The sequence below is a fragment of the Procambarus clarkii genome, chromosome 31 (assembly GCF_040958095.1).
Source record: "Procambarus clarkii isolate CNS0578487 chromosome 31, FALCON_Pclarkii_2.0, whole genome shotgun sequence".
Classification (NCBI taxonomy): domain Eukaryota; kingdom Metazoa; phylum Arthropoda; class Malacostraca; order Decapoda; family Cambaridae; genus Procambarus; species Procambarus clarkii.
Window position 1 is genome coordinate 33,170,985 of NC_091180.1, and position 13,901 is coordinate 33,184,885.

The 13,901-nt window shown below is 40.6% G+C and overlaps 1 protein-coding gene across 1 annotated transcript in view; it reads left to right on the forward strand.

The window, feature by feature from the left end:
* Window positions 1-469, forward strand: part of LOC138370260 (eukaryotic translation initiation factor 3 subunit A-like) — a 738-nt gene extending 269 nt beyond the window's left edge. The window contains exon 1 of the mRNA XM_069334266.1: window positions 1-469. This exon is cut by the window's left edge and continues 269 nt beyond it. Within this exon, the coding sequence (XP_069190367.1) occupies window positions 1-469 (469 nt within the window).
* The last annotated feature ends 13,432 nt before the right edge of the window (window positions 470-13,901 follow it).

Below are 13,901 nucleotides of genomic sequence, written 5' to 3' on the forward strand. Positions count from 1 at the left end.
CGTCAGCGGGGCTTCTCGACGTTACTGGGCCGTCAGCGGGGCTTCTCGACGTAACTGGGACGTCAGCGGGGCTTCTCGACGTAACTGGGACGTCAGCGGGGCTTCTCGACGTAACTGGGACGTCAGCGGGGCTTCTCGACGTAACTGGGACGTCAGCGGGGCTTCTAGACGTTACTGGGACGTCATCGGGACTTCTCAACGTTACTGGGACGTCAGCGGGGCTTCTCGACGTAACTGGGACGTCAGCGGGGCTTCTCGACGTAACTGGGACGTCAGCGGGGCTTCTCGACGTAACTGGGACGTCAGCGGGGCTTCTCGACGTTACTGGGCCGTCAGCGGGGCTTCTCGACGTAACTGGGACGTAAGCGGGGCTTCTCGACGCTACTGGGACGTCATCGGGACTTCTCAACGTTACTGGGACGTCAGCGGGGCTTCTCGACGTAACTGGGACACAAGGGGGGACTTCTAAACGTTACTGGTACGTCAAGGGTCCTCATAACTACCCTTTCACCTCATAACTACAACTCCTCCTCATTATTAGTCTCATAACTACCCGTCCAACTCATTATTCGTCTCATAACCACCCCCCCCCCACGTCATTATTCATTTCAAAACTACGCCTATACCTCATTCGTCTCACAACTAACCCTCCACCTCAAGTTCATCTCATAACTACCCTTCAACCTCATTATTCGTCTTATAACTACCCTCCACCTAATTATTCGTCTCATAACGACCCCTCCACCTAATTATTCGTCTCATAACGACCCCTCCACCTAATTATTCGTCTCATAACTACCCTCCACCTAATTATTCGTCTCATAACGACCCCTCCACCTAATTATTCGTCTCATAACTACCCTCCACCTAATTATTCGTCTCACAACTAACCCTTTCACCTCATTATTCGTCTCATACCTACCGTTCACCTCATTATTTCTCTCATACCTACCATTCACCTCATTATTCGTCTCATAACAACCCGTCCACTTCATTATTCGTCTCATAACTACCCTCCACCTTAATATTCGTCTCATAACTACCCGTCCACCTCAATATTCATCTCTTAACTGCCCTCCACCTCATTATTCATCTCATAACTACCCCTTCACCTCATTATTCGACTCATAACTACCCCTCTGTTACGGCCCTATTGGGTCGCAACTGGGTTCTTTCTCTGATGTTATTAGAGTTTGGGTATCCGGCCCCAAGTTAGTAGTGGCTTTCAAGGGGGTATGTTCCGTAACGCAAGTAAATTAAAGGGGAAGGGATAAAACTGCACTAAAGTAAATATATAATTATTCCACCACCATAAGTAAATATATAAACAGTCACACGCGGTTACTATGACTACACTTATGTACAATAACTTCTTCTTCTCCCGAAGACTCAGGATGTTTCACGGTGCTCAAGACGAGTAGCCCTGGTTCTCTCCTTGTGGCCTCACGATGAATCCTTAGATTCCCTAGGCGAGTCTACCCTGGCCACAGGCCAGCCAAATCACGGTCCCACTGGGTACACCGTCGTGGGGGCCTTCAACCACAAATCCAGCCTGTAGCTGGCAGGTTCCAATCAGCTCTGCTGCGTAGGCCACTCCACGACCGATACTAGGGTTGTGAGCCCTAGGCAGGAGCCTCGTGTGATTCCGCTGATCACTCTCCTCACCACAACACCCCAGTGGCTAGTCTTCTCCACCAGTCAGCCCCGGGTACAACAATTCCTGGTTCTGCCACCTCACAGGCAGGCTAACACAACAGTGTTCATCCGAGGGGGGGGGGTGACTCACAGCTTCTACAGCAAACACGTGGAAAGACTTAGGATTCCTTGGGTAGACTGATCCACCATCCGATTCAGCAGTCCCAGGTCGACTCTGTAATCAGACACGCCATCAGTACTGGTTACACTCTAGGGCACCTCACTTACCGGCTTAGATACAAACGCCCACCTATCCACTCCATAGATGGCGTTGCTGTCTAAGTTTCACCTCACCAGAGGTCAGCAGCGGCTATGTCACGAGCTGATTAGGACAAAAAACCAGCCCCTGTGGCCGGTATATCTCGTCCTCACTAGATGGCGTCGTCCATTTGGAGGGGGTTTTGGGAGCTGACCCACAGATGGCGTGGATGTCACTGCTCCGTGCTACGACGCTGGGCTCGGGTCTAATTATTCGTCTCATAACTAATCCTCCTCCTCATTATTCGTCTTACAACTAACCCTTTCACCTCATTATTCGTCTCATACCTAACGTTCACCTCATTATTCCTCTCATACCTACCATTCACCTCATTATTCGTCTCATAACAACCCGCCCACCTCATTATTCGTCTCATAACTACCCTCCACCTTAATATTCGTCTCATAACTACCCGTCCACCTCAATATTCACCTTTTAACTGCCCTCCACCTCATTATTCGTCTCATAACTACCCCTTCACCTCATTATTCGACTCATAACTACCCCTCCACATCATTATATTTCTCAAAACCACCCCTACACCTCATTATTCGTCTCATAACTACCTCTTCAACACATTATTCGTATCACAACTACCATCCACCTCATTATTCGTCTCATAACTACCCCTTAACCTCATTATTCGTCTCATAACTGCCCTCCACCTCATTATTCGTCTCATAATTATCCCTTCACCTCATTACTCGACTCATAACTACCCCTCCACCTCATTATTTCTCTCATAACTACCCCTCCCCCTCATTATTCGTCTCATAACTACCCCTTCACCTCATTATTCGTCTCATAATTACCCTCCACCTCATTATTCATCTCATAACTAATCCTCCTCCTCATTATTCGTCTCATAACTACCCTTTCACCTCATTATTCGTCTCATAACTACCCCTTAACCTCATCATTCAACTCATAACCACCCCTTCACCTCATTATTCGTCTCATAACTACCCTTCAACTCATGTTCGTCTCATAGCTACCCCTCCACCTCATTATTCGCCTCATACCTACCCCTTCCCCTCATTACTCGTCTCACACCTACCCTTCCACCTCATTAATTGTCTCATAACTACCCTCAACCTCATTATTCGTCTAATAACTACCATCCACCTCATTATTCGTCTCATAATTACCCTCCACCTCATTATTCGTCTCATAACTAATCCTCCTCCTCATTATTCGTCTAATAACTACCGTTCCACCTCATTATTCGTCTCATAGCTACTCCTCCAATTCATTATTCGTCTCATACCTACGAATCACCTCATCATTCGTCTCATAACTACCCGTCCACCTCATTATTCGTCTCATAACTACCATTCACCTCATTATTCGTCTCATACCTACCCGTCCATCTCATTATTCGTCTCATAACTACCCTTCATCTCATTATTCGTCTCATAACTACCCTTCCACCTCCTCATTAATTGTCTCATAACTACCCTTCACTTCATTATTCATCTCATAACTACCCTTCCACCTCATTATTCGTCATATAACCACCCCTTTACCTCATTATTCGTCTCATAACTAATCCTCCTCATTATTCGACTAATAACTACCGTTCCACCTCATTATTCGTCTCATAACTACCCCTTCAATTCAATATTCGTCTCATACCTACCATTCACCTCATTATTCGTCTCATAACTACCATTCACCTCATTATTAGTCTCATAACTACCCGTCCATCTCATTATTTGTCTCATAACTACTCCTCCACCTCATTATTCGTCTCATAACTACCCGTCCACATCATTATTCGTCTCATAACTAACCTCAATCTCAATATTCGTCTCATAACTACCCCTCCACCTCATTATTCATCTCAAACAACCCCTCAACCTCATTATTCGTCTCATAACTACCCTCCATCTCATTATTCGTCTCATAACTAACCCTCAACCTCATTATTCGTCTCATAACTACCCTCCACCTCATTATTCGTCTCATAACTACCCCTCCACCTAATTATTCGTCTCGTAACTACCCTCCACCTCATTATTCGTCTCATACCAACCCACTACCTCATTATTCGTCTCATAACTACCCTCCACCTCATTATTCGTCTCATAACTACCCCTCCACCTAATTATTCGTCTCATAACTTCCTTCCACCTCATTATTCGCCTCATAACTACCCGTCCATATCATTATTCGTCTCATAACCACCCCTCAACCTCATTATTCGTCTAATAACCACCCCTCCAACTCATTATTCGTCTCATAACTACCCTCCACCACATGTTCGTGTCATAACTGCCCTCCACCTCATTATTCATCTCATAACTACCCCTTCACCTCATTATTCGTCTCATAACTACCCTCCACCTCATTATTCGTCTCATAACTACCCCTTCATCTTATTAATTGTCTCATAACTACCCTTCCACCTCATTAATTGCCTCATAACTACCCCTCCACCTCATTATTCGTCTCATAACTACCCCTTCACCTCATTACTCGTCTCATAACTACCCTTCCTCTTCATTAATTGTCTCATAACCAACGCTCAACCTCATTATTCGTCTCATAACCACCCCTCCACCTCATTATTCCTCTCATAATTACCCTCCACCTCATTATTCGTCTCATAACTAATCCTCCTCCTCATTATTCGTCTAATAACTACCGTTCCCCGTACCTACCATTCACCTCATTATTCGTCTCATACCTACCATTCACCCTATTATTCGACTCATAACTACCCGTCCACCTCATTATTCGTCTCATAGCTACCATTCACCTCATTTTTCGTCTCATAACTACCCTCCACCTCATTATTCGTCTCATAACTATCCCTCAACCTCATTATTCGTCTCATAACTACCCTCCACTTCATTTTTCGTCTCATAAATATCCCTCAACCTAATTTTTCGTCTCATAACTACCTTCCACCTCATTATTCGTCTCATAACTAACCCTCCACCACATGTTCGTCTCATAACTACCCTCCACCTCATTATTCATCTCATAACCACCCCTTCACCTCATTATTTGTCTCATAACTACCCCTCCACCTCATTATTCGTCTCATAACTACCCCTTCACCTTATTACTCGTCTCATAACTACCCCTCCACCTCATTAATTGTCTCATAACTACCCTCCACCTCATTATTCGTCTCATAACTACCCTTCCACATCATTATTTGTCTCATAACCACCCCTCCACCTCATTATTCGTTTCATAAGTACCCTTCACCTCATCATTCATCTCATAACTACCCCTTCACCTCATTACTCGTCTCATAACTACCCTTCCACCTCATTAATTGCCTCATAACTACCCCTCAACCTCATTATTCGTCTCATAACCACCCCTCCACCTCATTATTCCTCTCATAATTACCCTCCACCTCATTATTCGTCTCATAACTAATCCTCCTCCTCATTATTCGTCTAATAACTACCGTTCCCCATACCTACCATTCACCTCATTATTCGTTTCATACCTACCATTCACCCTATTATTCGACTCATAACTACCCGTCCACCTCATTATTCGTCTCATAACTACCATTCACCTCATTATTTGTCTCATAACTACCCTCCACCTCATTATTCGTCTCATAACTTTCCCTCAACCTCATTAGTCGTCTCATAACTACCCTCCACTTCATTATTCGTCTCATAACTATCCCTCAACCTAATTTTTCGTCTCATAACTACCTTCCACCTCATTATTCGTCTCATAACTAACCCTCCACCACATGTTCGTCTCATAACTGCCCTCCACCTCATTATTCATCTCATAAGCACCCCTTCACCTTATTACTCGTCTCATAACTACCCCTCCACCTCATTATTCGTTTCATACGTACCCTCCACCTCATTATTCATCTCATAATTACCCTCTTCCTCATTATCCGTCTCATAACTACACCTCCTCCTCATTTTTCCTCTCATTACTAACACTCCACCTCAATTTTCATCTCATAACCACCCCTCCTCCTCATTATTCATCTCTAACAACCCCTCAACCTCATTATTCGTCTCATAACTACCCTCCATCTCATTATTCGTCTCATAACTAACCCTCAACCTCATTATTCGTCTCATAACTACCCTCCACCTCATTATTCGTCTCATAACTACCCCTCCACCTAATTATTCGTCTCGTAACTACCCTCCACCTCATTATTCGTCTCATAACTACCCTCCACATCATTATTCGTCTCATAACTACCCTTCCACATGATTATTCGTCTCAAAACTACCACTCAACCTCATTATTCGTCTCATAACTACCCCTCAACATCATTATTCGTCTCATAACTACCCCTCCACCTAATTATTTGTCTCATAACTACCTTCCACCTCATTATTCGTCTCATAACTACCTCTCCACCTCATTAATCTTCACATAACTAGCCTTCCACCTCATTATTCGTCTCATAACTACCTTCCACCTCATTATTCTTCTCATAACTACCCTTCCACATTATTATTCGTCTCATAAATACCCCTCAACCTCATTATTCGTCTCATAACTACTCCTCCACCTAATTATTCGTCTCATAACTACCCTCCACATCATTATTCGTCTCATAACTACCCTTCCACATGATTATTCGTCTCAAAACTACCACTCAACCTCATTATTCGTCTCATAACTACCCCTCAACATCATTATTCGTCTCATAACTACCCCTCCACCTAATTATTTGTCTCATAACTACCTTTCACCTCAATATTCGTCTCATAACTAACCCTCCACCTCATTATTCATCTCATAACTACCCCTTCATCTTATTAATTGTCTCATAACTACCCTTCCACCTCATTAATTGCCTCATAACTACCCCTCCACCTCATTATTCGTCTCATAACTACCCCTTCACCTCATTACTCGTCTCATAACTACCCTTCCACTTCATTAATTGTCTCATAACCACCCCTCAACCTCATTATTCGTCTCATAACCACCCCTCCACCTCATTATTTTTCTCATAATTACCCTCCACCTCATTATTCGTCTCATAACTAATCCTCCTCATTATTCGTCTAATAACTACCATTCCACCTCATTATTCGTCTCATAACTACCCCTCCAATTCATTATTCGTCTCATACCTACCAATTATCTCATTATTCGTCTCATACCTACCATTCACCTCATTATTCGTCTCATAACAACCTCTCCACCTCATTATTCGTCTCATAACTACCATTCACCTCATTATTCGTCATATAACTACCCGTCCATCTCATTATTCGTCTCATAAATACCCTCCATCTCATTATTCGTCTCATAACTACCCCCAACCTCAATATTCGTCTCATAACTACCCTCCACCTCATTATTCGTCTCATAACTACCCCTCCACCTAATTTTTCGTCTCAAAACTACCTTCCACCTCATTATTCGTCTCACAATTAACCCTTCTACCTCTTTATTCGTGTCATACCTACCATTCACCTCATTATTCGTCTCATAACTTCCCCTTAACCTCATTATTCAACTCATAACCACCCTCCACCTCATTATTGATCTCTAACAACCCCTCAACCTCATTATTCGTCTCATAACTACCCTTCCATCTCATTACTTTTCTCATAACTACACTCCACCCTATTATTCGTCTCATAACTAATCCTCCTCCTCATTATTCGACTCATAATTACCCTCCACCTCATTATTCGTCTCATAACTAATCCTCCTCCTCATTATTCGTCTAATAAGTACTGTTCCACCTCATTATTCGTCTCATAACTACCCGTCCACCTCATCTTTCTTCTCATAACTACCATTCACCTCATTATTCGTCTCATAACTACCCCTCCAATTCATTATTCGTCTCATACCTACCATTCACCTCATTATTCGTCTCATAACTACCCCTCCACCTCATTATTCGTCTCATTACTACCTTCCACCTCATTATTCGTCTCATAACTACCCGTCCATCTCATTATTCGTCTCATAACTACCCCTCCAATTCATTATTCGACTAATAACTACCATTCACCTCATTATTCGTCTCATAACTACCCCTCCACCTCATTATTCGTCTCATAACTACCCCTCCACATCATTATTCGTCTCATAACTACCCCTCACCTAATTACTTGTCTCATAACTACCCTCCACCTCATTATTCGTCTCGTAACTACCCTCTACCTCATTATTCGTCTCATAACTACCCTCCACTTCATTAATCGTCTCAAAACTGCCCTTCCACATCATTATTCGTCTCATAATTACTTTCCACTTCATTAATCGTCTCATAACTAATCCTCCTCCTCATTATGCGTCTAATAACTACCGTTCCTCCTCATTATTATTCTTATAACTACCCCTCCAATTCATTATTCGTCTCATACCTACCATTCACCTCATTATTCGTCTCATAACTACCCGTACACCTCATTATTCGTCTCATAACTACCATTCACCTCATTATTCGTCTCATAACTTTCCGTACACCTCATTATTCGTCTCATAACTACCATTCACCTCATTATTCGTCTCATAACTACCCGTCCATCTCATAACTACCCTCCACCTCATTACTCGTCTCATAACTACCCTTCACCTCATTATTCATCTCATAACTACCCTCCACCTCATTATTCGTCTCTTAACTACCCTTCACCTCATTATTCATCTCATAACTACCCTCCACCTCATTATTCGTCTCTTAACTACCCTTCACCTCATTATTCATCTCATAACTACCCTCCACCTCATTATTCGTCTCTTAAGCACCCCTCCACATAATTCTTTATTTATTTATTTATTTATTTATTTATTTATTTATTTATTTATTTATTTATTTATTTATATATATACAAGAAGGTACATTGGGTTTGTGAGAATACATTGGATAGTACAGTATTTACAATCTTGTAAAGCCACTAGTACGCGCAGCGTTTCGGGCAGGTCCTTAATCTAGCAGATAATTTTAAGTAGGTAATTTCTATCAGAATTGATAAATGATAACAAATACATTGCAAGAGAAAAATGAGATGAGAGAGCTTAGTAAGTATATTAAAGCACATTGTTATATTAAAGCTCTGATTGATTACATTGACAGCTTGATTAGTAATTTAAACAAGATTAATAGACACCATACAGCAGATTGACAGCACATATAAGACAGCAATGATCACAATGGTAAAGATGTTCAGATTGGGTGCATAAAGATTGGGAGACTGGGTAGCAAAAGATACAGAAAAACAAGATTTATAAACACCATACAGCAGATTGGCAGCACATTTAAGAAGACAGCAATGATCACAATGGTAAAGATGTTCAAATTGGGAACATAAAGGTTGGGAGATTGGGTAGCAATAGATACAGTGTAATTTTAAGGCAAAAAGTGAAAAACTATGAAGATGAAATTAGGTACTTTTTAGTATTGATTTTGAATGATGTAAAAGTTGGACAGCTTTTCAATTCAGTAGGGAGTGAGTTCCATAAACTGGGTCCCTTTATTTGCATAGAGTGTTTACACAGATTAAGTTTAACTCTGGGGATATCAAAGAGATATTTATTTCTGGTGTGGTGATAATGGGTCCTATTACATCTGTCCAGGAAGAGTTTCAGACAAGGATTTGCATTTAAGAACAGGGTTTTGTAAATGTAGTTGACACAAGAGAATTTGTGGAGTGAGATTATGTTTAGCATGTTTAGGGAGTTAAACAAGGGGGCTGTGTTTTGTCTGAAAGCAGAATTTGATATTATTCTGATAGCAGATTTTTGCTGGGTGATGATGGACTTGAGGTGGTTTGCAGTGGTTGAACCCCATGCACAGATACCATAGTTGAGATAGGGATAGATTAGTGCATAATATAGAGAGATGAGAGCAGAGTTAGGTACATAATATCTGATTTTGGAGAGTATACCAACTGTTTTAGAGACTTTCTTAGTTATGTGTTGTATGTGGGTACTGAAGTTGAGTCTCTTGTCTAGGAATATGCCAAGAAACTTTCCATCATTTTTATTGCTAATGTTTACATTGTCTATCTGAAGCTGAATTGCATTTGTAGATTTGCTTCCAAATAGGATGTAGTAGGTATTTTCTATGTTAAGTGTTAGTTTGTTGGTTGACATCCATAAGTGGACTTTTTTTAGTTCATTATTAACAACATCATTTAGTGTATGTGGGTTGGGGTTGGAGTAGATGAGGGTAGTATCATCAGCAAACAAAATAAGTTTCAGAATGTTAGAGACATTAGGCAGATCATTGATGTATATAAGAAATAGAAGAGTTCCCAAGATGCTGCCCTGTGGCACTCCAACGGTTATTGGTAGAATGGGAGAGATTATATTATTGATGGCTACACATTGGTGTCTATCACTAAGATAGGATTGGATATAGTCCAGTGCATGTCCTCGGTTTCCATAATGATGGAGTTTGCATAAGAGGTAATCGTGATTAACAGTATCAAAGGCCTTTCTCAGGTCAATGAAGAGTCCAATTGGAAACTCATTTTTGTCAAGGGCTGAGTAAATTATATCAAGGAGACTAATAATTGCATCGTTGGTACTCTTTTGAGAGCGGAAGCCAAACTGACAGGGGCTAAGAATGTCGAATTTTACGAGATAGGAGTAGAGCTGTTTGTAGATAATTTTTTCAAATATTTTTGATAGTATGGGTAGGTTCGATATTGGTCTATAGTTGTTTATGTCTGACGGATTACCTCCTTTATGAACTGGCGTTACTCTTGCTTTTTTAAGGATATCAGGGAAGGTATGACACTCAAGGGATTTGTTGAACAGCAGAGCTATAGGTGGCGCAGGGGCATGGAAGGCGCTCTTGTATACAATGGATGGGATTTCACTGATGTTCCCAGCTTTGGTTTTTAGTGAGTGTATGATGGACACAACATCTGTCGGGCTGACTGGTGAAAGGAGAAGAGAGTTTGGATAGCTGCCTGAGAGATATGTGTTGATATGTGTCTGAGTCTGTGGGATTTTACTTGCAAGGTTAGCACCAATCGATGAAAAGAAGCTATTAAATTCATTCGCCATTTCTAGGTCAGATGATGGTGTAAGGCCATCCTTAGAGAGTGTTATCTGGTTGTGGGAGTGTTGTTTAGTTCCCAGGATATTAGAGATGGCATTCCATGTGCTTTTCATGTTGCCTTTTGATTCTTTGAATCTAGTCTCATTATATGAAAGTTTTGCTTTTCCTATGATACTAGTAAGCACTGATGAGTACCTTTTAACTACTTCCTTTGTAACTAGGCCACTCCTAAATTTCTTTTCGTATTCATGTTTTTTGTTGATTGATTTAATTATGCCACTTGTGAGCCACGGGTTATTTTTCTTTTATCAGTTACTTGTTTGGTAAGGAGGGGACAGTGAGTGTTGTAGAGGCTTAGAGTTTTGGAGAGAAAGAGGTTAGTTGATGAGTTTATATCCTGGAAATTATTAAATTCAGATTCCCAGTTAATATTGTGAAGTGCATTAGAGAGATTGCCTAAAGCTGATTCACTATGTAGCCTGAATGAGTGTTTCTTGGTTTCTGGTGGTGTTGTGTCCATGTTTGCTATGAGGAAGGTAGGATAGTGGTCAGTTGTTCTGTCATAAATTACCCCAGATGTAAGGGGAGCTGTTATATTGGTCCATAAGTGATCCAGGGTAGTGGCAGATGTTTGAGTGACTCGGGTGGGCTTGGTGATTGTGGGGATTAGCATACAGGAGTGCATGCTGTTACGGAAATAGTCAACTTGAGGGTTGTTTTGAAGACCCAGGTCAATATTGAAATCACCTCCCAGAATGATGTGATTTTTGTTGAGATTGTTATTTATGATAAGATTCCTTACATTGTCAGAGAATAAAGCTATGTTGGTATTAGGAAATCTATAGATGGCACCGATAGTCAGGGAGGATTTAAGGGATTTCCTGGAGAACTTGGCAAAGGTATATTCACAATAGTCGTCTCTATCACTAATAACACTATTGCAAATGAAGGTATCTTTGTAATATATTGCTGTGCCACCTCCTTTTTTATTAGGCCTGCAGTTATGAATGGCTTTATAACCAGCTAAATTGTAGAGTTGGGTATAGTCTTTACTTAGCCAAGTTTCCGTTAAAATGATGAATGATAATTTAGTACCTAGTGCTGTAAGTAGTGCATTTATATCATCAAAATGTTTACCAAGTGACCTAACATTTTGGTTGTAAACTGATAAGCAGGTGCTATTTAGGAGTTTGTTTTCTGCAAGATTTGCTGTGTAATACCTGCAATAATGATGATCAATGTGCTGATTTGTGTGGATATGGGACAGAAGATTTCGATCAGGATCAATATCAGTAAGCATATAGATAAGATAATGTCACGATACAATAAGATAAGCAATTACAGGAACAGATAAATACTAAATCTGCTGTATTCGCTTATTATTCGTTTTATAACTATTCGTATTTATAACTTATACTAAATATAACTATTAACTATTTATAATTATTCGTTTATAACTAATCCTCCTCCTCATTATTCGTCTGATAACTACCGTTCCACCTCATTATTCGTCTCTTAAGCACCCCTCCTCCTCATTATTTGTCTCATAACTAACCCTCTACCTCATGTTCGTCTCACAACTCCCCTCACCTCATTATACATCTCTTAACTGCCCTCCACCTCATTATTTTTCTCATAACTACCCCTCCACCTCATTATTCGTCTCATAACTACCCCTCCACCTCATTATTCGTCTCAAAATTACCCTCCAGCTCATTATTAGTCTCATAACTAATCCTCCTCCTCATTATTCGTCTCATAATTACCCTTCCACCTTATTATTCGTCTCATAACTACCCCTTAACATCATTATTCGTCTCATAACTACCCTCCACCTCATTATTCGTTTCATACCTACCCCTCCACCTCACTATTCGTCTCATAACTCTACCTCCACATCTTTATTCGTAATATAACTTCCCGTTCACCTCATTATTCGTCTCATAACTACCCTCGACTTCGTTATTCGTCTCAGAACCACCCCTCAAACTCATTATTCATCTCACAACTACTCCTCTACCTCATTATTCGTCTCATAACGACCCTCCACCTTATTATTCGTCTCAGAACCACCCCTCAACCTCATTATTCATCTCATAAATACCCCTCGAACTCATGCTCGTCTCATAACTACCCCTCAACCTCATTTTTCGTTTCATAACTTTCCCTCCACCTCATTATTCGACTCATAACTACCCCCTTCACTTAATTATTCGTCTCATAACTAAACCTCCACCTCATTATTTATCTCATAACTAACGCTCCACCTCATATTCGTCTCATACCCACCCCTCCACCTCATTATTCGTCTCATAACTACCCTCCACCTCATTATTCGTCTCATAACTTCCCTCCACCTCATTATTCGTCTCATAATTACCGTCCACCTCATTATTCGTCTCATAACTAATCCTCCTCCTCATTATTCGTCTCATAATTACCCTTCCACCTCAATATTCATCTCATAACTACCCCTTAGCCTCATTATTTGTCTCATAACTACCCCCTTCACCTCATTATTCGTATCATAACTACCCTCCACCTCATTATTTGTCTCATAACTTCCCTCCACCTCATTATTCGTCTCATAACTACTCTCAACCTCATTATTCGTCTCATAACTAACCCTCCACCTCATTATTCTTCTCATAACTACCCATCCGCCTCATTATTTATATTTAAAAATTAAATATATAAATTTATAAATGATAAATATATACAAATTAATAATGAATATATATAAATTCAATATAAATATATAAATGAAATTTATATATTTAAAATGTATATAAAATATATATATAAAAATGTGTTTGACGCGACTCGAGAGTTAAGAATAGACAGTAAGTTTGAGATTTAATCAAGCTAATTAATATTAAAGGTTCAGAAGATGTGTTTAAAAGTTTTTGTAACATTATGGAGTTAAATTTTACAAATTTGAAGTTTGTAAACTTGGCA